The following is a 26,206-nucleotide window of genomic DNA, read 5'->3' on the forward strand; positions in this document are numbered from 1 at the left end:
GAAGATTGGCTGCCAAGAGCAAGTCTCCTCTTACGTCTGAAGATGCGTTGGGCTCTAGGTTGGGGGCTTGGGGATAGCTCCTACTGAAGGGGTGTCTTTGTAGCAGGCTTCTCCAGGGGAAAGCTGAAAGCAGTGGCTGCCTTGTGGCAGGCATGGGAAAGTTCCATGCAGAAGTGACCGGCCTGAGTAGCTCTGACTAGACCTTGTCTCTGGGACAAGGTCTGACTCTGGTCAGGGTAGTGCTCTGCAGGCTCTGTCCCTATCCCCTTCTTTCTAGCCACCTTGGGGAAGCAAGGACACAGCACTACTCTTTCCTACAGATGTCCAAGGTCACTAGCTGACCGATGAGCATCACTGGTTACCCCTAAGGACCTGGAAGCTGACAAGGCTTTCTTCAGCCTCCATATCGATGTGCGGCCTCAAGGAATAGTAGCTCCAGCTAACAGTCCTGCCTCAAACTGTGCAGTGCAGGAAGGAAGACTCTACAACAGACTCTACAACCTTGTCTTCTCAGCTCTAAGGGGGCAGAAACTGAATTCTCTTTGGAGTGATGCAAGATTTGTGACACTCTAGATCTGGGATTGGCCAACTATAGCCTGTGGGCCAAACCCAGCTACCACTTGTTTTTACAGAGTTTTATCGGAACACAGTGATTCATTCATTTTCATATTCTCCTAGCTGCTTTCATGCCTCAGTAGCAGAGCTGGGTAGCTGTGACAGCAGTCCTGTGACACGAAAAGCCCAAAGGCTTACTCTTTGGTCCTTCACAGACAAAGTGTGCTGGCTCCTGGCCCCAGTGGGATGCCCAGCTCAGAAGGTACTTCAGGGAGAAGTTGCCTCAGTTGTTAAGTTTATAGGTGGCAACTACAACAGTGGTGGTAAGGACAACTGGATTTTTGTCCCAGCCTGACTGAAACTAAGAAAGTCCTTTTTTATGGGTTCACGTGGTTATTTTCCACATAAGATTTTGTCTGAAGAAACTTCACCCATCTACTCATCCCTTCACCTACCAAAAGCATAACAAGCCCTTGCTAGGTCCTTGAGATGAGCTGGGTTAGTGGAAGACACTGCTGGGGACATGGCTTGTGTAGGGCTTTACAGGAATGAAGGGTCATGGAGCCCCACTCCAGTATAACGGTTATAGCAAGGAAGGACCCAAAGGCCATGGGTGGGTGAGGGCCTCTCCCATTCCGAAAGCTTTGCTTGCATCACCCCTGAGTAGAACTTCATACTCAGCTCTCTCAGCGACATCCCTACTGGGTCGAGGGGAGGCTGCCTTGCTTTTGTGGGTTCTGGTAGCTCAGAGTAGGCTCAGAGCTTCACACTTCAGTGGGAGTCCTCATGGATTTTTGGGTCCCCACTGAGATGGGTACTGTCCCTCATCCCAGTTTGAGAGGGGCCAATATTTCCTAAGCCCTAGTGGTGGCCATAACCTGCTGAGTGAGCACTTGTTTCCCCCTTTCTTTCTTACTGGCCTTCAGACACTTCCAGATTGTTCTCCTTCACTCTTCTTTCCTCTCCCCTGTGCCAGAAGAGTTTCTGCACAGCAGGGCTACCTAACAGAGCTTTTCGTGATGATAACAATGTTCTCTATCTCTGCTGTCCACAGTGGTGGCCGTTAGCTATATGTGGCTAGACTTAAAATGTGGTCACTCAGAAGTGAAATTGAGTTAATTTTAATGAACTGAAATTGTCACAGGTGGCTGTGGTGACTGCATTGGGCAGCACAGCTGCAGACAAAGGGGGGCTTATTATTACTTCATTCCAATGACTCCATTTAGTGACAGAGTCCCCTGAAGCACTTCTCCCAAGGATGCCTTCAAAGAAAGGGGAAGGACATTCAGGTAGATTGGAAAGGGCAGATCAAAGGGGGCTCTTTTTTGTCCTTCACTGCTGTCCATCACTATGTGGTAGCTTACAATCTTTCATCACATCTGCCAAAACATTTCCGGTCCTGAGGAACTTCTCTACTCTCCTCAAAACATTGAAACCTAGGATATCTTGTCTTCTCTCCCAGGTAGGAGCATCCTTACTCATAGGCAGACAACTCCAGGACGTCACTTACTCTGGAGGGGTAAAAAGAAGCACACTTCTCCTGTCCAGGGCCAATGTTCCCAAACCCTGTGGAAAGGAATAAAGACATCTCCATATCTTCATGAGCCTCAGATCTGCAAGGCCTTGGACAAATCATATGGCCTCTCTGCATCTCATTTACCTCACTCTATATTGAAGACACTAGCATTTATCTTACCTGCCTCCCAGGACTGCTTTAGGAGTGCTCTGAAAGAGGGTGGGAAAGACATTTTTATTTGTGTTATTAACATTATATATTTTCCCACTTACCCAAGGAAGCCTTCCCTGTCAGTGTGTGACAGATTCCAGGATTTCAATATGGTCCCAATTAAAGCCCTATCTTTTATAATCACTCAGGTTACAGAGTTTAAGGGAAAATTTGTGTGCATCTGAGTGTGTGTGTGTGTTTGTGTAGTTTATGAAGTTTCTTTTTCCTGGAACCATTTACTTGACCCCTTGGGGTATAGGTATGTTCTGAAGCTCAGGCAACAACATCCCAACCTTCTCCAGAGAGGAAACATTCTAACTCATGCTCCACTATTGAGAAGAGCCATGGCTAGCAAGGATGGAAGTAGAGAGTAGAAAAAAGGATAAGGAAGATCTTTCCTGGAAATATCTAAGGTTGAACCAGAAAAAAAGGCAAACAAAAAATACTTTAACCCATTCAAAGTGATTGCTGGGTTTTCTTACATCATAAAGTGCAAGAGCAGAAAAAAGAAAACACAGTTATATAGGAAGGAACTCTAAACAGACAAAGATGACCCCAGTGGTCTTTACCTGTAGTATTTATACCCTTGTTCAGTTCCTTCCTACACAATACAGGGTAGGCTGTGTGACTAATACAGTACGGCAGAGGGGATGATATGTTGCATTGGAAGCCAGGTTATAAGAGACCAGGCTGTTTTTCTCTCCTTCTTGTCTCTTTCCTTCTAACTCTATCTCTGTCTCTTCCTCTTCCTCTCTCTCCCCTCCTCTGTCATGAGCATCCCACAGAGAAGCCCAGCTGCAAGAAAACAAAGCCTCCAGCCAGCAGCCAGTGAGAAGTGAGGCTGGCCAACAACCACATCAGTGAGCTTTCAAGTGGGCCTTCCAGTTCCATCTGAACCAGGCCTTCAACGCTTAGAATTCTGGCCAACAGCTTGACTGAAATCTCAAGATAGATTCTAAGCCAGAGTAACCCAGCTGAATTGCTTCTGGATTCTTCACCTTCAGAAACTATATGAGATAATAAATCCTTGCTGTTTAAATTGCTAATTTTGGACTAATTTGTTACATAGCATGAGGTAACTAATACAGCTTCTGGCACCTGAAAGTGAGGTGCTGCTATGGCAAAAACCTACAATGTGGGCATGGCTTGGGGCCTGGTAAGTGAGCAGGAACTGGAGAGATTTCAAGGTGAGTGTTACTGAAAACCTCAAGGGCCATGAAGAGTCTGTTAGGAGAAATACAGACTCTGAAGAGACTGATGATGAGAGCTTTCAGGGAAGTGAGAATCAGATCACTGGGAACTGGAGGACAGGCTTTCTGGCTCCATAGCACCAGAATACTCTGCAGCTCTGCCTCCTGCGGCGAGGCGAACAGGAGAAAATATACCTAATGGCTTGTGTGGTCTCGCCAGGAGATTTCCAGTGAGTGCTGAAAGTGCTGCCTGGTTTACTCTTGCTGGGTGTAGTAAAATGTGAGAGGAGAGAGACAAGTTAAAAGAAGAACTGTGACCAAGAAAAAAAAAAAAAACCCAGAAGTTGCTAGATTTGAATATTCCCAGACTTTCCAGATGGCAGATGATGCTAAAATTAGGAAATGACTTCTGGGTAAAGACCAAATCCAGGCGCTCTCATGAAAGCAAGACCTAAAGATGAGGCAGGTGGTGTGACATTAAAACCCTTTGTCAAGATCTTAGAAAGAGCAAAGGTGGTGCCATAGAGCACTGTTCAGCCCGACAAATAAAAGTCTGTAAAGATTTAAAGATGTGAGGCTCCAGTCTTCTCAGTCAAGCAGTACAGTATCTAAGAAGCTGAAGGCCACTGTCCCTCCCAAAGTAGGGAAGGGATAGCCTTGAAGAGACTGGGGGTGGGATTTTATTTAATGGCATAGAACTCAACAGGATTCATAGAAGACACAAGGTTTTTCAAAGAATTGTATCAGTGGAAGCACTGACACTTTGGGCTGAAAGAGATAGAGGCTACAAAATGAAAAAGAAGCACTTGCCCCCTAAAATTCTACCATCAGGAAGCTAGGTATGAAAATGATTGAGCTGCAAATACATGCTAACCCTCCTAGATAGGGGAAGAGTGACTTGAGGCATAAGTAAGAATCCAGAATATTCACTGGGCCAGTGACTTGGCAGCAATGACAGAAGAGACAGTAAAGGTAGAGGGCGGAGACAGCTCCGTAGGGTAACTTCTTGGCAAGAATAGGACTGAATTCTACTCAGGGAACTTCTAACATTTCTCTAGCTGGATTTCACAACTGCTCAGAACCAATGGCATTTATGTGTTTGCCTTCCTGCCTTCTGAATGAGTGTATATGGTAGTTGCCCTATCCCTCTCCTACTGTTGTACAATGGGCATGGAGGGGGGCAGACAAGTTCCCTTAAACCACATGCCTACAGATCAAGATGGAACAGAACTTAAGGAATATACTCAAAGAGCCTGATCTGTATCTGAACATGACCTATACGATGAGATTCTGGACTCTGAGCCGATGCTGTCATTAAGCGAGACAGTGAGAGGTACAAATATATTCTGCATGGAGGACACTGGGGAGCTGTGATCACCAGTCTTCAAGATGGTTCCAAACCATCCTCACCTCCTGCAACTCATACCCTTGGATCACTTCCTCTCACATTATATTGAGGCTAGTTTACGTCACCAATAGAATACAGTAGAAATGAGAGAGTGTCATTCCTAAGATTTGGTTGTAAAAAAATTCTGCAGCTTCTACCTTGGTGTCTGTCTGTCTGTCTGCCTGTCTATCCATTTGCTTCTCTCCTGGATCATACCGTTAGAGAACTTACCTGCTATCATGAACATATCCTGAATGTGTCTAAAAAGAGATCCACTTTGCAAATGACATCTAGAGAGGAACTGAGACTACCAACAACCTGAAGAGTGAGCTCAGAGGCAGATCTTCAACTGGTGGAAACTTCTCGAACCCCTCCAGATGACTACATGCCTGGCTTACAGATTGACCACAATCTCAAGGGAAACCCTAAGCCAGAACCACCTAGTCGCGCTGTTCCTGGATTCCTGACCCTTAGAAACTGAGTGAGATTATGTTTGTTGCTTTAAGCTCTATGTTCTGGAGTAATTTGTTATGTGGCAATAGTTAACCAATACAAACATCCAGCTCCATTTCTAGCAAATTATCATTCGCAATGATGACTGTCAGAGTCCCTAAAGCAGTCACATAGTCATATAGTCACACACACACATACACACGCACACACACACACACACACACACACTCATACACAACTACAGACACAGCCATGTGTATAATACAAATGGCAGGCACTAAATCCTGTTTGAGTAGCCCTTGAAATTCTAACCTGCTTTCCTAGTATCAACTCGTTTGAACTGCAAAGTATAGATATGAGGTAGGTGTGCTGTTGTATAGATGAGACATGTATGGGCCTAGAGAGGTGGAGCAATGCTTTGAGATTGCATATCTCTAGCCCACCTTGCACATCACCACCCAACACTGCAAGACCCCAACTCACTAGACAATTTAGCATAATCAAGGGGCATCTATACATTTGACTGAAACAGGGGTCTTGCAATGGCTCATGATGTACGACCTCCATGGAATGGAGGCACTGGTGAATGGGTTTTCACCTCACATGGGATAGTTTTCTATTTTTAGGAGATAAAAACCCTGCCTTTAAAAAATATGGACCCCCCCAAGCCCCACCTACTTCCTACTCACAGGAAGGTCTTGGTGTTTTGGAAACAAGATCATCCTCCTCACTCTGGGCAATTATTGCATGATTGAGAAAATGCAAAGTGATCCACCCTAAGCTACCCATTAAAGCCAATTCAACTCCGGACACTCCAGATCACAACACAGGGGTTAGGAACAGTAAATCTGGGGCACCAAAGGCTGCATAGAGGAGAGAGAGGTGGGTTCACTCTCATTATATCGTAAGGGGGTGGGCGAGGAGGTGGGAGAAACTGCTCTTGATTCCTTACAAAGCCTCAAAATATACCAGAGTTGGCCAGGAAAGGGGGCTGAGGTTGCCTTGCTGTCCCAGGAAGTGCAGTAGGACAGGGGTCAGGGATTAGGATGGTGTGGCCCTGGAAGGAGCTGTGCCTTTTCCTAGAGGGTCCCAATAGTGACCTTACCTACTCCACTACTGCCTGAACATCTCCAATCCTCTGGAATATCAGATAAAGCCTGAACCCTTCTCTCTGCCTGACCCTTAGGGCCCCACTAAGGCTCTCTGCACCACAGCTTCAGTTCATAGTTTGAAGCCACTAGGCTTCCAGCTCAGGGTGAACATGTGGAGTCATGTGCTCCTTTAAAAGCCACAGGCTGAGCCAGTCTGGAACTTGATGTGGCTACTTGGGCCACCAGGGCAAATACACATGGCCCCATCTCCTATTTTTATTTTCTAAAAACATTCTCATCTTTGTTTTGAGTCTACATACATGTCCTTTCCCAAGTTCAGTTGTCAGCCCAACAAGCAAAAGCCTGAAATTGGATCCTTTGTCCTCCAAATCCTCCCTTTGAAGCTGGAAGACTGAAGTCAACTCAAGGGCAGTGGTGCTCAGGAGGAAGGGGGTTGATGCAGACAGTGCTGGCTGAGGCAGCAGCATTTCTTCTGGGCACCTCAGCTACCTGGACAGAGAGGTGACTCGGAAGTTTTCCCTCCCCAAATCCCTCAGCTGCTACACCTGCTCCAGGTGAGCGTGGTAGGGAAAATTCTCTCACCCTAGGCCAGGCCTGGTCCACCTGGCCAACCATGGGAAGGTCAGGGAAAGGACTAGGGGAAGACAGACAAGGACTTGGAGAGTTAGGGGGAGGGCAGAGGGAAGGGGTTGAGCAGAGGAGCCAGAGAGAGCTAGGGTCAGGTGAGGGGATCCTAGGTATAAGGAGCAGGGAGCAGGGAGCAGGGAGCAAGGGGACAGGAATAAGCTGGAAACAAGGGACTAAGAAATGACTGGGGTCTGAATAAGATGTGATGGGAGGTATGGGAGGTGGGAGGGCTGGTGGGATACACACCCCACAGGGACTATGGGGGCCTAGAAGAGGGTGCTGGTAGGGTCCTTATTTGAAAACTTTTAAACTGTTGAGTAATTCCTCCAAAGACTTCTATGCTGTTAATGTGCTGGCGACTAGAACTTTATGCTCCCCATGAACTGTTGGTGAACTTGAATGTATACCTACAAAGTGATCTACAGAGCCTGCCACTGGTCCGGAGCTGTCTCCTCTTGGTGCTGAGCTCCGTCTGTCTATCCAGGCTACCTGGAAAAAATGGGTAGCCTCATCCTACTCCCATTTTTATGGGCACTCAGATCCCTGAGGGTCTTCAGGAAGGAGGAGATGGTTCTAGTTGCCATTGGAGATGGCCATGCTGCACCCAGGAGACCTTTCCCTTAACACCTCATACAGGCATCACCTCTGGGGACCCAAGAGCCTGTCTTCCTGAGTTACTTTATTTCTGTTTGCTAGTGTCTTGCCTAATTGAGACCCTGTATCACTTCTGGAAACCAAGGCCTCCCAAAATAATTCAAACCCTAACAGAGGCTGTCTTGGCTTCCCCAAAACACACTCACAGGAATAAATGGCTAAAATTATGTTACTGGAAAACTCAGAAATAACTCTCAGAGCTCAGGGTAAATGCTGACCTGGCCAGGAAGGCTCCTTGGTATTTTAAAAACCTGTGCCCTAGTCATTGCTGGGGACCCTTGGCAAGTGAAAGGCCCTGGGCTTGTCCTCTGGGGACTGGGGGAGCTGGCATTGAAGGAAGTCCTCTCCCGAGAGCTCCCACCCCTCTGGAACTCATGCCACTCTTCCTCTGGCCTCTTACCGAGTGGGTCCTCATAACCTGTGAACTCTAGTCTAGTGCAGGTACTTCCTAAATATGTCTACTCATGAATCACATAGCTGAGGGAAGGAGCCCAAGGGCAGGACTGACCTAGGGGAGGGGTAGAGAAGGCAGGAAGGGGCCAGGGATTTAGCTCAGTGGCTCTGCTGCCTGCCTTGCAAATGCAAGGTCCTGAGTTCGATCCCCAGTACCAAAAAAAAAAAACAAAAGAGAGAGAGAGAGAGAGAAGGCAGGAAGTGGGTACCCTGTCTGGTGCTGTCTAGTCTAAAGTCTTACCATTCATTGATTCGTTCATTCATTCCTTTGGATGATGCACTGGCCCTCCTCTTAGCACTTATGAAAACTGCACCCATATCCTCACAAAGACGACTATGCTGTCTTGAGCACCCCTGTGCATAAAGCTGATCTGTGATCCATCAGAGGGTATAGGCACAAGGCAGTGAGGGGTCAAGGGAGAAAGGCTGAGGGTGCAGAGGAAGAAGTAAAGGATAATTTCCAGGCAGAGAGCTGGCCAGAGCACAGGCTCTGAAGCCACTTCACTTGAGTTGATTTGTTTCTCCTAAGAAGTTACTTTCTTTATCTGTAAAATGGAAATAAAAATAGCATGGCCTTCCTGGGAATGCTAGGAAGATTATATAAACTAATATTTGTTTAAGGCTTGTTAGAGTTTATATCTAGATGTCCCCCTAAAGCCTTATGTGATCATAAATGAGATCTTTAGAAGGTAACTGGATTACAGGGGCATTATAGCTGACGTGCTGTTAGGATGTGGGCCTGGCTGCAAGAAGTGCAGGGTCACTGGGGATTTGTGTGGAAGGGATTTAGTCCCTTCCATGCTCGTCCCTTTGCTCTCTCCCTCTGCTTCTAGGCTGCCATGAGTGAGCAACTATTTCTCCACCATGTCCCTGTCCCATGCTGTCCTGCCTTCGAGCCAGTCAACTATGGACTGAAATGTAAGCCAAAATAAACCTCTCCTTCCTTTAACTGTAGTGTCAGGTATTTTGTCTCTGAGATAATGAGTCAATGAGAAAGCAACTAAGACAATTTCAAACAGTGCTCTTGCAAAGTGAGCTCCTGGAGGTGACTGTGGAATGGCTGAGTGACTTCTGGGCTGGTCTGTGAGTCCAGCAGAAAGACCCTCCCTCAGAAACAATGGAACACGTGGCCTCCTGCTCCACCTCTTATGGTGTGCAATTCCCAGTATCCAGGTGCCAGGAGCATGGGGACGAGGGTATAGACAGGAACCAGGTACAGGGAAGGAAAGATGCACACAGGAGAAGGAGATATGACCTTCCTTTCAGGGACTTTCTGAGGAGGCAAATGGGCTGACCACACAAGAGACACTGAGGCCCACAGACAGCTTCTGGAATGGTCCTCAGGTCTCTCCTTCCCATGCCATGATTATGGAATACAATATTCCTGGGAAGAGCCCTCTTTCATTTTCACTCCTATACTTTCTAACATGTTGGGGACCTGGAATAACAATCTCATTTTGTTTTGTTTTGTTTTTTGGTACTGGGGATAGAACTTGGGTCCTTGTGCTTGTTGGCGGAACCATTGAGCTAAATCCCTGGCCTGACAATCCCATTTTGTAGCTAAGAACACTGTGCTCCTAAACATAAGGGAATTGCTCTGGATCATACACAAAGATGAAAGTCCAGATTCCATGACTCCTGGCCCAATATCCTTGACCCTGCACACAGCTCAGAGCATAGGGATCCTCCAAGCAAACATCAGCGAAAAGAGGGGACTCATGTTTTCTGAGGATGTATCAGGAGTGAATGAAAAATATAGTGAATGTCTAAATTTAAAAAAATCTTATTATGGCAGAAATCAAATTGCCAAGAACGATAAATTAAGTGTGTTTGAAGCAAGGGCGAGTATTTAGAGTATTTTTAGGAGGCTTAATGGCAATGTGCCTTTTATTGTAATCATTTTAAAACATTTAAGCATTCACTATAGTTTTTGGTCACCTCTCTTAGATCAAACATTCATAGAAAATTTTGTCAAATTAAAAAAACAAAACACAAACATTACAGATTGTCCTTATCCATCTTATTAGCTTTTTGGTGAGCAGCCCTCCAGGCCCCCAAGCCCATGTGCCTATACTTCCTCTTCAGTCACCTTTTATGGCTGTGGGTCTCTGCCTTGCTACTTAGGCTTATAGGGCCTGAATAAATTCTAATAGCTGGGGAAAATGGGACAAGAGTGATCATAACATAGGAAAGCACAGCCTCCAGACAAGTGGACACAGAACTGGGAGCTGCCCTTTGCCTAGTGGTGAGAGCTGGGATCCAGGGGGCTCTGCCAAAATGCATGGCAGACCACCTCTTATGTCTTTGGCCCCCATGTGGATGTGGGTCCTAGGCCGGGGACTGGATGGTCCTTCCACGGTCTTTCTTAATCTGTGTGAAGGTGACAGTGGGTGTGGAAAGAGGAACAGAGAAGCATGTCTGGGAAGTCACAATGCTCATAGGAGTGGGTAGGCCAGCCTTGATGGGGACTTTCTTAGTAGCTTCTGCCCAGAGGGCTGGGTGGAGTGGCTGCACTACACAGAGCATTATGCGGACCATCACGATCTGTGCAAAGCCTGGGGTCTTCTCTAGATGTGTCTGGGGTTCCACTTCAATCAAATCCAACATGCACCTGAACCTGTGGCTTGAAGAAATGAGCTGTTCTTCTTTCCAAGAGAGCCGGCTTGGGGGTGGGCGTGAGGGAGGAGGAGAGGATCCTAAAAATAATTCCTATCTGACTCATTTTGCTCAGAATCTGACAGGGCTGCCTGCCAGGTGGGGGTTTGCCTGTCCCATTTTCTTATCTATCTTTAGCAGGGACTTAATGAGGGCAATTTCCTTGCTGGGATGGAAAGAGAAACCGTGGGCAATGTGATCATGGATCTGTCTCGCAGTCCCTGGGCTCCTGATGACAGAATGGCAATGACAGTCACTTCAGCACTGAGCTTCCTGCGAGGGTTTCAGTGATGGTGTCATCCCAGGATGGTACAAATGAAGAGAGAAAGCAGGGTGATGACAAGTGGAGGGGGTGTCCCCTGGCTCTTGCTTGTTCCCCCAGCTGCATTGCCACACAAACAAACTAGATGCATCACTTGGATCTGAAAGGCCATCACCACAACAGCTGATTTCATTATTCCCAGTAGTTACATTCTGTAAAGTCACCCAAATACTGAATTAGTGAATGCTGAACTATTACTCTGAGGGGGAATATGGGGTTAGGTTCCTGCACATCTCTGGTCACCAACTGACCAGCACCTAATCTATGTGCTTCTGTTCCATTATGCATCTGTCAATATACATCGCTGAGCTAACTCACAGCCTGCAGCACCATGAGTCCTGCCTGAATGAAGCTTATTTAACACTCGCATTTCTAAGTAAGGCAATCACAGCCTCCTTATGCTTAGGAAGAGTAGGCAGCATTTCAGCACAGTGCCGGGGGCCATTTTAAGCAGGAAAATCACCAGCAAAAGCACATAAATGTGAAAATCATAGCAGGAAATATACTATGAAAAGAACACTTGTCTGCAGTATGCAAACAGGCAAGAAAGCATGGTGTCACCTTATTTGACCTCAGCTGGGAACCTCTATGCCACACAAGTCAAATTATTTACTATTCTTTGTGTGTGTCAGTGGATGACCACACAAATATGGCGGATGCCAACTTTGGTGGCACAGACAAGTTTTAGGAAGTAGGAGCACCTGAAGTATGGAGCCCATGAGTGCTGAGGATGTACAGCGCTTCTAAAAGGGTTAACTCCTAGGAATTAGCTGATGGATAGATGCAGGACTCTGACTAGTTAATTCCGGTTCAGTTACTGGTGGACAAGCTCAGAGAGTTAGTCCTCTTTGTAGGATGAAGGACTCTGCAAGTGATGGATTGTCAGCTATGTGCTAAGGAGAGAGCTATGTGCTAAGCTCAGAGAGCAGCTGTGACTTGAAGACAGGGGTTCTTAGGAGGCACTGAACATGTTCAAACCCTCATCCATGAGCCCATATGTGAAAAGGAGGATGGATTCCAGAATGAAACAAGGGTACCCCCACAATCACTGATGATCATCAGACCTGGGCTAAAGTAGCATCAAGGTGTGAGGCCTAAAAATATGAATGATAACCTAAAATTGTAATTTTTAAAATTTAGAGGAAGAAAAGGGAGAGAAGCAGGAAACTACTTGTAGAGTGGATGATGTAAAATTAAGAGGTAAATAAACAAAGCATTCCTACTGAACACTAAGCTTGCCTTTCTTGAGAGAACAAGAGTTGGCCCAGAAAAGGCAGATCCAGCTGTGCTTCTGTAGGATGCTCAGACCTAAGAGGAGATCACAAGACAGTGATTGCACTCTGAGTTGTTACCTTCTCATCTGAAGGGTGGGGCGGTATTGGTCATGATAAGAGAACTCTTCATGTGAGGTCATAAATGGCCTCTGACCATATCTGAGGAATCATGAAGAACAGATATAATGGTGTATCTTAGGCATCAGTTGACTGGGCTAAGGATGCCCAGATATCTGGTAAAACATTATTTCTAGGTGTGTCTGTGAAGGATGGCTCCACCAGAGAGTTGTAGTTGAATTGACTCATTAAAGAAGACCCACCATCACCGATGTGGATGGATATCATCCAATATAGGGGGCCATAATAGAACAAAAAGGCAGAGGAGGGTGAGTTCACCCTCTCTCTGCTTGAATAGGACCTACATGTTCTCCTGTCCTCAGACATAGGAGCTCCTGTTCTCAGCCCTTGGACTAGGACTGAACTATGCCACTTGTTTCCCACACAGTGATGTTATTTCAGAACCTGGTGGACTATGGGACTTTAGTCTCTGTAAGCTCATGAGCCAATTATCTAAATCAATTTCTCTCTCTCTCTCTCTCTCTCTCTCTCTCTCTCTCTCTCTCTCTCTGTCTCTTTCTCCCTCCCTCCCCCTTTAAGCTATGCTACGTGTATATCTTCAAAAACTATAGAAATATAGACATCTTCTCTCCCAAACAGACTCTCAAACAGATGGTTTGAAAGAAAAAAGGTGATCAGTAATCACTAGCACAGGTTCACAGCTAGACCAAATCTCCATCCTTTTTGGGAAAAGATTACTTGCCTGATACATTCAGGGAAGCCTGCAATCATCAGGACTGAAGGGGTATTTTAAGAGGCTGGCCCCACCACTCCATCCTGGGAGTTAAAATTTTAATTAAAAAAATCTCTTTAGTTGAGATAATTCATATGCTATAAAATTTTACTCTTTCACATAGAATTCTGCAGTTTTTAATATATTTGCACAGTTGCATACCCACCACCCTAATTCCAGATCTCCTGTTTGTATTAGTGACTTAGATGATGTCATGAAGAACTTACACAATCAAATCTGAAGGGTGATACTTAAGGTTTGAGTACATGTTGGCAGAGAAAGAGGGGAAGGGACAGACTCTTAAGTGGTTCTACAGTTAGAGGACACCAAGCCACAGTCACAGTCAATTGTAGGACAGAGGCTGTGACCCTGTGACCTCCCTACAACGTCCAGTATGTGGCCCAACTCTGCACTCAGGGGGACTACATGCTCCTCTGTCTCTCGCTTGCCACAGCAATCTGACACTAGCTGAGGTGGCCAAGGTTTTCTTTTCTTTTTCCTTTCTATCTGCTTTGCATGTGGAGTAAATTAGCTGTTCTGAGACCTCACTTAATGAAGCCAATTAATTTGGAGAACATCTCTCCTGTTTCCCAGGCCACAGGGGCAGGCACTGTGCGACAGACTGCTAATGCCTGCATTAGCTGCACTACTCTAATTGTTAAGAGGCCAGGCTCAGAGTCTGCAGGGTCTGCTGAGACTCCTAACAGCCTGGGCTGGGGATCACTGGAGCCAGCAGGTTCTGGCTTCTCCCTCCCGCTTAGCTCATTGTGGGTAGTGAGCTCCACCCATCTGTCTGCCTGTTTCTAGGGAGCTGTGTAGGGCAACTCCTAGGGATCCCTGGCTCCAGTTCCTGCTTAGTTGTGGAGTTGTGCATGTCCCTCTCATCCTTCACCCTTTCCAACTCCTCCTCGAGTCTCACTGGTGCTTCGACTGCTATCTCCTCCAGAAAGCATTCCAGAAGCACCCTCACGACAGCTCCTTTCTCCGAGCCGCCTCTATATTGTATGACTGCTCCATGGCTGTGCACTATGTTCTGGCTGATTGTGGGGTGAGCATGCCACAAGAAGCTTCCAGCTCAGGCACTTGACAGCAGGGGCCACCCTTGTGCTCTGATGTTTTCTGGGCACAAACACAGCCCTGACAATAGCTCAATCCGTCCTAGTTGGATAGCTCAATGGTGCTGGCTGCAAGGCACTGCCCTTGCCCCTGTCCTGCTAAACACCATGCAAACTGCCCTGGGTGAAGGAGGCTTCTCAGCCCAGCCATGACCAACAGGGCTGTAAAGCCTTCCCTGTCAATCCATCTGGGGCCAACTTCAGAACTCCCTACCAAGCCTAAACTGCAGTTTAACGTCTCTCTGCTGCCTCTCTTCCCCCAAAGAAAATTGCTTAAAAAGCTACTCTACCCCAGAGTTTGTTCTCCAGGGGTTAGGGAGTAGGCATTTCTTCATTGCCTCAGTTTGTTCATCTATTAAAATGCAGCCAGTGGTGGGAGTTGGGAAAGGAGTTGAGAAAATGCCACCTACTGCCCCATAGGTGAGGGACCCACTCAAGGTAAGCAGGAGCCATGGGCCAGGACTTCACAGCCCTACAGTGAATTTGCTCCTCTGCTCTGCATGCTGGGGGCAGAGAGCTTTGAGGAGAGGCAGGCAAACCCTGGCTGACTTCCTTCCTTTCTATCCCCAGGTGGGTGAGGGCAGACAGAGCACCCGAAGCCATGCTGCTCTTTGGGGAATGCATAGAATACTCATTTATTACATTTATATCATAAAATGTATAATTTTGCCTGAAACTTTCCAACTTTTATTAGCTTCCAAAAATAAATAAGGGGTTACCAGTTGTCTAAATTTTGAGAATATTCTTAAGGAGAAAACCTTTGAACTATCTAAGACCTTAATGTTTTTCTGTAAAATGGGGAAAACATCCACAACTCAATTTTAATCCCAGAGACCCTTAAAGTAGCCCATGAAAAGGGGAGCAGAGCCTGGAGATGGCTGCTATAGAAGGGGCCCAGGGCTCTGCTAGTGGGAGGCAGAGCTTTCCAAGCTGATCCAGGAGCAGGAACAATTGAGCCTGGAGCCCTGGCTCTGGAGCGAGTGCGGGGCAAGGCTTCCTGGGTTCACAGGCACAATAAGCACATTGCCAGGATCGTGGGTCAAAGGCCCAGGCAGCACTGCAGACATTTCCACTGCACATTCACCTGGAAATGCTTGCTGGGCAACTGGATTCTCTCTGACCTGGAGTAGGGTGGTGCTAAGACCATTCTAGGTGCTTCACAACAATGAGCTCTCTCTAATCTCCCAATTAGTGGACTTATGGCTCGTATCTAGATGTTACCCCCAAAGCCTCAAGTGATCATAGGTGAGACTTTTGGGAGGAGGTTGGATGTAGCTTTTGTGCTATTGCAATAAAGGAAGTGATGCTGGGATTGATTCAGGGTGTGATGCTAGGATTAAGGGTGCGAGTATTACCGCACTAAGGGCAGGTGGCCTGGGAAAGATACAAGGGACAAAGAAGAGCTGCGGTCGGGGCTTGTCGCTAGTTGCTTGCTTGCTTTTGCTGTCCTCTGTCTACCATGTACTGCTACTCCTCTGCCATACCTTGGATCCAGCCAACTATGAACTGAAACCTCTCCAAACTGTAAGCCAAATGAACCTTTTCCCCTTTAACTTGGGGTGTCAAGTATTTTGACTTAGCCATGAGAAAAGTAACCTAAGACATGGACCCATTTTACAGAAGAAGAAACAGAGCTTTCTAGATCTGAAGTAATCTGCCCTGATCCCACAGCTGACATGTAGAGAAGTTGAGATTCCTATCCAGCCTCTAATTCCAGGGCATGAGCTTTCACTGCTACATGATTCAGCTCCCTAAAAGCCTCCAACATACCTAAGGGGGAGATAAAGGCAGCAAGACTACACAGGAACACCAGAGAGCCAGCGAGGATGGGACATCGGGTGGACTTCTGTAAAAATGAGGATTCTAGATTCCACTTTTGAGGGGGTACCAGGGACCGAGCTCGGGACCTTGTGCTTGTAAGGCAGGCAATGGCACCACTGCGCTAAATCCCCAGCCCCTAGATTCCACTTTGAGAATGCTTGCTTCAGCTGTGGGTTCACACACTCCAGGTTCAGCTACATGCCTATGCTACCCTGAGTCTACAACTATTGGAAACCAACTCCACTCACTCCGTAGGAAGACAGAAGCCACAAACTCTCATAGGCATTCCAAGGAGAGATAGAGGGACACCAGGGGATCCAACTGGCCATTTCACTTCATGTGATAGAGGCCAAGATCAGAGGCACGATGCGGATGGCCTTTGGCCACTAAACCTGATTTTGGTCAATGCCCTTTGCTCCCCTTGCTACCTGGTGTGCCCAAGGAATGCAAGCCTCTCTCAGTGTGGCTTCAGCCCCCAATATTAGGAAGGCTAGCCTGCACAGAAGTATTAATGATACGAAGCCTTAGTATTTAGCAAAGCCACTCATAAGGTGTCTGGGAGGACCTGGGCTGACCTAGTAATATTCTGCAGCACTCTTTAAATATCAAAGTCACAGTGTTTCCCAGGACTCTGGAGGCTCCTGCTTTTAGACAATGAGGTCCTTAAACTAAGCGGCTGCCAGCTCTTATCATGAAAGTCCCATTGCCTGGGGATACCACAACAGTTCCAGGCTATGAGTGATGAATTGTACTGTCTTCCAGGATGGGAATAAGGGTAGGTGTCCCCGCCAGCATAGGCTCTGGCTCAGTGAATGTCTGCTATCCTGAATTGCAGTCTGGCCTGACAGTCAAGCCCTTCCCTCGAGTCTGTCATTGGTCCAGCCGAAAACCCATCTTTCATTTCAGCAGACGTCCTCTAGTTTGGGTCTCTGTGAACACAGAGACAGCTGCCCCTCTTCCCTCCATGTAAATCTTTCACGAATTTCATGGTGAGAATGTTCTTCCCTTTTCCCTGGCCCCAGCCCTCCAGCTCTCCTCACAGGACATACTTTCCATCCCTTTAATCATCTTTATTGCCTCCCTTTGGATGCTGGCCCGGTCCACATCCTCTGCGAGGTGTGCTGACCTACCCTGGGCATTCATTACCATAAGCACGGCTCAGGGGAAGTTTGGCTTCCCTGTCCTCACATGTCACGCAGGCTCCTCTTCCTACATTCCTATGTCATGCTGCTGCCTTCCGGAGCCTGCCCCTGTCCAGGGCACTCTTGTGGAGCAAGGCGATCTGGCCCAGAAAGGGACATATGGGCTGACGTGGATGACACTACCTGAGCCCAGAGAGGCTATCTCATTCAGAAGCTCAGGGTCTTTCTGTACCTCTGAGACACATACTCTGGGGCAGAGGCAGAGGGACATAAGGCCTCCCTGACCTCTCCCCAGGTTCTGGCTAACCCCTTTCCTCCTTTGGGGTGGCTCCTTTCTTCCCTCTGCCAGGAACCCACGATGCAGGGATTGGTCACCGTGATGCCACACAGCAAAAAGGTAGCAAACATGATGCAATTAACTGTACCCCAGTCAAAGAAGGGACAAGCTTGGTCCAATTCTCTCAGCTCAAGTTTCCTTTTGATGCCAAGTGGTTCCAAATAAAGTACACAGTGGTTCTTATGTCCTAAGCTGGAACTGTGGCCTCCCAGCTAGCTGGACATTTACTGTTCTCTGTGAATGTTTTCAGATCCACTAAATCCACTGTTGGGTGACAAGTGTTTTGGGTGCCCTGTCCTCCCCACACAGTCTGAAAGCTATGGCTGCCACCTGGAGCCCTCACTCTAGGCCTGCGTGCAGAGGGAGGGTAAGAGACGTTGTCAGCTGCAGCCCTCAGGCTCCAGGAGGTGGCTACACAGCACAAGGGCAGGCACTTTCAGTTTTCTGAGCCAGGGATGTCAGCTGGCTGTTTCTTGTATCTCCAAGAACATTCTCTGTTCATTTAAAGCAAAACCACAGCAATCACCTTTATCTAAGAATAAATTCCCCATAGGGGAATACCTCATTTTAATTCCTCAGGCATAAGCCTTTTTGTTCTTTCTTTTTTTGGATTTTCATCCAGAAATAATTTATGCATGTTCAAGCAGAAAATACACTCTGACTCCCCCTTTTGCACAAATGGCCGCACACAACAAACACTGTTCTGTACCTGGACTTGATTTTTTTCAGCTAAAACACACTGTGAATACCTCCCCAAATAAGAAAGCCTCGTAGGACACAATGCATGCCTTCTTGGTTGTCAAATCTCAGCTACTTGTTCCTGTCCATGGCCACCTCATCACTTTTCTCCTGTCCTGTGGTTTTCACTTGGGACTCTGAACTCCACAGAAGAGCCTGGTTCACTGCTCTGGGTTCTGGGAGCAATAGCACAAGCCCTTGACATCTGCATGTTGCCTGTCATAGGGCAGCTGGTTCTCGCCTGTACAATCCCCATGACCGAAGGAGGAAAGACAAATGCCCTTGGACTCCCGAACTACGGGAGCCTCCTGGAGACCATGTCTCAAAACGTGCAGCCAGCAGGGCCTATTCCTTGAGGGTGCTGCTGTTGTTCACAGGTCAGTGGGAAGAATGCTTCTGACCTGCAAAGGCCTGGAAGAGGCAGGGGGGATGGTGGCCCTCTGTTGCACTCCCGAAGGACCCACTCCTTGGAGTTGCTCCTGCTCGTGGGAATCCCCAAACAGTAACCAAGCACACCATGCCACCGACCTCATCTCATGGGTGGCAGCTGGTGACCGGAAGGGCACAACACAGGCCAGCAATGACACAGCCACAGACACTGGTGTGGGAAAGAACACTCAGTGCTCGAGACAGTCTCTCTTACCTTCGATCGTTTCTCCTCCTCCGAAACAGCTTCTTGGTGTGCGCAATCTCCACCTCGTGGGGCATCGGGTGGTAGCCCTGGGATGTGGGAGAGAGAGGGTGTGAATAACTTCTTAGGAGAGCAGAGGGCATCTGGGACCACACTGACCACAACAGCGTTCAGGATGGGAAGATGGGAGAGGCTAGACTCTGAATTTCAAATCCAGATGGAAAATGAAAAACACTACAGTTAATGAATTTCCCCCAAGGCAAGGATGCTAGAATTTCAGACTCAAAAAACAGGGGGACCACAGAATTCATCATGCCCAAGCTGTCTAACACAAGTGAGGATGCTCAGGCCTAGAGACCTGAGTGAGCACTTCAAGGTTTCCAGAGAGGGGGCAACAAGTTCAGGGGACCAGTGTCCCCCACCTTCCCTTGATTGGGGGCTGAGCCCTGTGAAGGCAGATCAATGGGGCCCTTCCTGTGGAGCCCCAGTCCAGAGGGCTGTTTGTGTCCCTCATGGGAACCAGGTACACAGCCACTGGCTATAGGACAGGGAAAAGCTCCTCCAATTTTCGATTTCCTAACAAAATGGAAATGTTATTACCTTCTGCTCTGTGCTGTTGAGGGGATCAGGAGAAGGAGTCTGCCTTGAGCAGCAGAAAACTGCCTCCTATTCCTAGGCTTGGCTCCCTGGAAGATTTTACCCAAGATCCTTTTTCCTTGTATTGCTTGCGAAGTATTTAGGGAAAACATGCAAATAGCTAAATTCCTTTTTAAACTTCAAAGGAGGGGCTGAGGAAAATTCTAAGGATGGTCTTTTGCATACTGTCCTCATGACAACTACTTAGACACTGACATCAGCTGGAGAGAGGCCTTCTACTTAGAATGCAGGCCTGATCCTAGCAAATGCCAGGCCTGGCAGAATTATTGCAGAAGCTGGGCTAATGGCCAATTCTGTTCTTACCTCCTTCTCACCACCTCCACCCGCAAGGGGACAATGGGGGAGAGATTCATTTCTAGCAGGCTAGAGTAGAATATGGGGTACTGGGGCTTGGCTTTGACACAGCCAGACTGTGGCCTGCACTACCGGTGTGGGGATGCACAGGCGGAGAGAGGAGTCCCAGAGCCCTGTCTGCTGCTGCAAATGGGTGTGCATTTGGCCCCAACCCCCACCTGGCAGGCAGGGAGGAGGAGGCTCAGAGATGTCATACGGTGAGTGGGAGATGGTGGATCTGTGGGTGCAGCCCTCCCCTCTGTGTGAAGTGACACACACCCCCCTCTGGATTGGGGCTCCACAGAGCGTGTCCCACTCTTCTAGCTTCACAAGACTCAGGCCCCAACTGGGAGCGGGGTGGGGGACATTGGCAGCCCTGGAGAGCTTCCCTGAGGGGCAGTGGGAAGACAGGTCAAGAGGGCACAGAGACCTTGGAGGTATGGACCAGATATGTAGAGTTCAGGGAGGGAAAGACACATTCCAAACTGTATTTTAATGACAGTCCTTCCCTCCCACCCCATTTTTCTTGCTTCCAACAATCTAGTCAAAAAGGCATGAATGAATTCCAGGCTCCAGGCAGCCACAATGGGCCTCTGGGGCCTTAGGATGTGCTTTGTTTAATGATTTTCTCAAAGGATATTATTTGTTTTCTTTAATACAAAACACAAACAAGGAAAAACACCAAGCCTTCCCTTCTCATTTCCCCTCTCCCACCCTGACCGAGCTCTGGGCTGGCCCCGTCCCTCTTTCCCTTTCTCCCTTCCTCCCTCTCCAGGTCACTTCAGGAACACACTGGGTGTGCCCCAAGTAGACAATGGACAGGAAGCTGAGGCTCCCTCCCGAGCGGGCAGCAGACTGGGAGCTCAGTCCTGAGGCTGGACAGACGGAGCTGCCTGTGGCACTTGGCACAGCACTAGCCGAAGGTGCCAGCCTCCTCCGGTTGGGCCTCAAAATCCTGGGCTCTGACCCACATCCTGGCCTCTCCCCTGCACAGTGACCACAGCAGTGGGGAGCTGCCCTTTGGCCATGACCTCAGCAGGGATTCTAACTTGTCCCAGGCCTCAGAGGAGCTCATCCAGCCACAAGGAAAGTTAACCTCACCACTCACTTAATCTCTGCCCTAAAATGTGACCGGTAAAATAGTGCTGGAAAGGATAGACAACAGCACACAGTGACAGGAATGACTCATGAGGAGTTTGGAAAGGAGCTTCAGTTGGGGTCCCTGGTGGCCTGGCTAGGGCAGATGGTGTTCTGGCTCTAGACCAGAGACTCCTTCCTGCTGTGTAGACACAGAGAATTAACCCGGCTTGTCAGAATCGCCCTTTAAGTGTCAAATGGTCCTGCCACTAATTCTTTTCTTAACAAGTCTGGGTGCTCCCTGGTCTGCAGAAGCCCTGTCCAGGTAGAAGCCCTCCCTCAAGTGTGATAGGGACAGCCTTCCGGTCTCCCTGCTGGCTTTTTGCAGCAGACATGCCTCTGGCACCAACTAAATGGCCACCAGCCCGCATGCTTACCTTTGGCTTTTCTCTATGGGTAGAGACACCTGGCTGCAGCCAGGTGCCCCACTTCCTGCACCCCCCTTCCTGGTCTAAGCTCTGATCATTTTCCATAATAAGTGGGCCTGGAAGACAAGTAGATTATATAAAGCGAGACTCTTCAGGAATGGAGGGAGACTATTCCTTCGACACCTTCCTGGCAGAGTGCACATGAAACACTCATACACACACTCACTTGGAGGTCAGTGCAGGTGTAAGGTGCAGCGGTGAAGGGCAGCACAGTACTGCTCTGGTTACAAAACATGTTATGTAAACCTGGCCTGTCACGTGGCAGGCCGAGGCTGAAATCTCACGCTCCTGTGCAGGGGGTATTTCCGAGGGATCAAAGGCAGGTTCAGCAGAGCCCTGGCCTCAGAACTTCAGCCTCAGACAGTTAATAATCTCAGGCAGGGAGTGGGATGGCCTTGCCCTGAGATGACAGCTATAAAAAATAAACCTGGGGTCTGCAGGTGGGAGGAGAGGGAGTGAAGCAAAGGCACCCAGCAGAGATCAGGTGTGACAGTGGCTCTGAGACCTGCTGCTACTGTGATTGGAGTGACAAGCCTCTCTTGGCCACAGGATGTTATCCACTCCTCCCCATACACCCATACACCCATCCTAATAGCCACCACCCTTTAGTTTGGCTACTTAGTCTATAAATGTGCTTTAGGCGCTACGTGTATGGTACTGTAAAAAATAGGCAAAATGCTTGTTTTTTTTGTTTTTTTTTTTCCCCAGGGATCAAACTTGGGACCTTTCCCTTTCAAAGCAAGCAGAGGGACCACTGAGCTAAATTCCCAGCCCAAAATGCTTGTTTTTGGAGTGTATGTACTCTGATGAAAGGAGACAGCCAACAAATATGTATATGTGATAAATCTCATTGTTTTGCTATGAAGCAAAATAATATATGGCAAAAGGATGAGGGAAGGAAAGGTGGAGAGGAGTGGAGTAATCAGGGAAGACTTTTGGATTAAAGGAATAGTTAGCAACCATCTAGCTGTCCACTCATCTTTCTATCTTTGGTTGTTCTTTCCTCAACAAATGCTGAAGGCTTACTGTATGCCAGGGCAACTGCTGGACAAGACCAGGATGGAGAAAAACTTCCTAGAGGGGCTGAAGGGAACACAAATGGGGAAGCTCCCGTGTGCTGTGTGCCACGTGCTAGAGAAGTTGTACATCTCAGAGGAAGGACCGGAACTTCCATGTGGGAGGAGAGTCCAGGACCACATTGCCAAGGGAGTGATATCTGAGCTGAGCCCTCAGGCATTTGATAGGGGCACAGAGAAAGAAAGGGAGAACACGCTTCAGCCCCCACCTGCCGGCCAAGGATGCTGGCGTCATAGCCATGTATGGATGTGTGCTGGTATCAGGGAGGAGAAGGGCTCCTGAGCATAGTGCTTAGCCTGGGGCCACCTGCAGAGTACTCTTCATCCCACAGAGTGGGGAGAACTGTGTCCCCCAAAAGATTTATTGGGGTCCTAATTTCAGGTACCTGTGGAGATGACCTTATTTGGAAATAGGGTCTCTGCAGATGCAATCAAGTTAAAATGAGATCACATGGGGTTAGGTTGAGCCCTAAATCAAATGAGTAGTGTCCTTATAAGAAGGGAATTTGGATGGACGCAGAGAAATAGAAGACACAGGGAGGAAGGGTGAGTGAAGATGGAGGCAGTGTTTGGCGGGATGCGCTACAAGCCAGAACCTGGAAGAGGTGAGGAAGGGTTCTGCCCACACACGGAAGTACCTTGATGGCTCTGTGGCTTTCAGTTTGTGGTCACTTGTTCTGGCAGCCCTAGGAAATGCACACAGCCCCTGTCCTCCCATCTGCATCCTACAGCGCTGTCCCCAGGGCAAGTCCATGGCCCTGGCCTGCCTGCCTGCTTCCCCTGTCTATTCCCTCAGCATGACCAGCTGGCCGCTCCTAGGCAATCCTTCAGGGCCCTGTTCGGCGTGGGCATTGCCGCAGCCCAGTGTGTTTGATAGTCCCTGGTGAGCATGAGCTACCAGCCCCACATGGGTACTATAGCAGAACCCTGAGGCTATGCCCTGCAAGGGCTGCTCCACTGTGGAGGCTGGGCTTGAGACAGAGACTTCCAGTCCACAGTCATCTTCCAGGATTCATCAAATAAACAGCTTACCTATGAGGCTGCCCAGATTCCCACACTCAAGGGCTTGTCTATTTGACAACTTGAACCTCTAGAGAACACGTAGAGTACTAGGGCCCCCTCCCCAGCAGTATCACTTGCCTCTGGGGGGCAATATCTGCTGTCCCCAGCCCCACCCTATTACACATTTGGAGATCCCAGGCTGGCAGAAGCATCAGCTGCTACTATCACTCCCTGGTCACCTGGTCCACCAGAGTCCAGTCCCAGGCTGGTCAGGTAGGAGGAGAGATCCTCAATCCCACACCCACTCCCAGAGATGAGTCCAAGAGGGCAGGTGCCATCTGTCTCATGGACCATGGTGCCCCAGCACCAGGAGGCTGCCTGGTATTTCGTAGATCATAATTAAATATTTATTGGGGAAAACAAAAAGGGAGAAGGAGAGAACAAGAGCCTAATTTTGGTTGAATCTGATCTATCAAACAGGACTTGTGAAAACATCAGCATGTGTGGTTATGGCAACAGCAGCCATCAAAGAGCTCCTGAGGTCTCAGGTAAGGTGACATGCTCCCATTCTCTACCACACAAACCCCAGAGGGGACTCTGGGCCTCACCTTGCCATGTGGGGCTGTGAGTCTCTGGACAGCAGGCTGTAGGGTTGTGTGTGAGCATCCACTTTAGCTCTACCTTCCCTGCTCCCCTCTCCTCTGTCTAGAGGTGGTGTTTGTGGCTGCCAAACCCATCCTGCTCTTCACTCCAGGTGTGTGGGGTGAGGTACCTGGCTGTGGCTGCATCTGATTCCCTTTCTGTCTACCTCATTGAGATTCAGAAGTGCCCCACAGAGTTCAAGTCCATGGCCTGCAGCTTCATGGAACCCAAGGCCCAGTGAACTGTCAGGAAGGTGTTTCCAATATTCCCATGTTCTTGGACCACTGGCCTCTGACTGTGGGCCTGAGTCAGGTAGAAATCATCCCTGGCTAATTCTCATAGGTCCATTATCTTTTCCTCTCCCACACACCAGCACCTTAAAAAGGAAGAAAGCATTACACATAGCCAAGAAAATCTTCCTCCTGGTGTGTACACTTCTCCAGATTGCAGAGGTCTTGGACCAACTCATCACAAGCCTTTACCAGGAAAGAGGGTGGTCAGGAAATGCTGGGGCTGGAAAGAAGGCTGAGATTCCCAGCCCAGGTGGAAGAAAGGGTGAGTGGTCTCAAGCAGGGAGGTACCGACAACCAGTTGCTGCCCACATAAGCTCTGCTTTGTCCCATTGACATACCTGACTGCTACCATTGCTCCTGGATAATGACTCTTGGTCCTGGCCTCTTAGAAACCACAGACCCTCTGCTTATCTTCAGAAGTTTGCATATTTATCCCACCAGGCCCTTGTCCCTCCCCAGAAAAATCTCTAAATCCATGGAAATCAATGGCTGTCCTTTTTCTAGAACCTTCCAGATGATCTGGAGTGGAAGGCCTCATGAATAGCCTGGCACAGAAGAACCAACTAGATGACAGCTCTGCTGTGCCTTTCAGGCAAACAAGGGCATGGAAGCTCCAAGGAGCCAAGGCAGATCCAGAGAAGCCCATGGAGCCAGGGCCAAGTCTAGAGCCTGCTAGGTCAGGGATTTGCAGAATCCCACTGTTCCCTATACCACACAGCGACATCCTGAGGGGCAAACGATACAAAGGAATCACAGCACTTGGCAACTTGAAGGCCCATAAAAATCCTAGCACAGCTCCTCCAGTGACTGTCTCAATAGCAGAGGCTTCCTCCTGCTGGGGGTCATGTTTTTTCATAGCTTCTAAGAAGTTACCCTACCAAGATCTTCCTCCACTGGGCAGGATGTGTGGGTCACGTCCAAGCAGAAATAAACAGGTAATGTATCTAAAATTCCTGGAATTGCTGGGCTATGAGGCTATTCAGAGAAGCTGACCTGTTTCAGAAATAAGGATGAGGGATGGGCAGGCTTTCCTATGTTTCAATTGGTGGTTTTCTAATTTTTCTTTTAATTTATTTATTTTTAATCATCAGTGATCCTTTTAAAAACAACACCTTAGTTGGAATCTCGATATGAAAACACAGATGAAAGCAGAGAGGGAAGAGACCCAGAGCCTGCACTGAGCCCTCCACAGCCACCTCTGCCACCACTACCCCACATGTGTGCCTTGGAGCATGAAACTAAACCTCACCCACAGATACGTGCCACAGGCACCTCTGCAAGAGCTGAGCAGAGGAGCTCTGGACAGGTTTTAGTGGAGTCCATAACCTTTCGACATTGCACATGAATATTTTTTGTGCAGCAGGCTCCTTGGACCTTTGGCCTGTGGTAGCCATGTGGTCTGAGCCTCCAGACTGTGATTCCAGAGCTGCGTCACTGGAATGTGCAAGATTTCCCTGGGTGTGCTATAGTGTGGATCCAAAACGTTCCCCAAAGTTCCCCGTGTTAAAGATTTGGTCCTTAGCTTGGTGCTACTGGGAGGTGGTGGAAACTAAGAGGTGGATCTAGTGGGACATCTTAGGTCCCTGAGGGCACACC

General features: G+C 48.3%; 1 protein-coding gene across 15 annotated transcripts in view; it reads right to left on the reverse strand.

Annotated features, from left to right (window-relative positions):
* The window catches only part of Ctif (cap binding complex dependent translation initiation factor), a 296,184-nt gene that overhangs the window by 116,154 nt on the left and 153,824 nt on the right, over window positions 1–26,206 (reverse strand). For 14 of the 15 annotated variants that reach the window (XR_004514784.1, XM_033757493.1, XM_033757492.1 and 11 more), the window contains one exon: window positions 19,055–19,131. Coding sequence is in view for 14 of the 15 variants with exons in the window: in XM_033757493.1 (XP_033613384.1) it covers window positions 19,055–19,131 (77 nt within the window). In the remaining variant the exon portion in view is untranslated. Of the gene's footprint in view, window positions 1–19,054; window positions 19,132–19,642; window positions 19,721–26,206 lie in introns of those variants that run through there. The other variant, XM_033757496.1, reaches the window with a different exon arrangement.

This window comes from Fukomys damarensis, unplaced genomic scaffold (genome assembly GCF_012274545.1).
Source record: "Fukomys damarensis isolate Sample0158 unplaced genomic scaffold, DMR_v1.0_HiC HiC_scaffold_30, whole genome shotgun sequence".
NCBI classification, from domain to species: domain Eukaryota; kingdom Metazoa; phylum Chordata; class Mammalia; order Rodentia; family Bathyergidae; genus Fukomys; species Fukomys damarensis.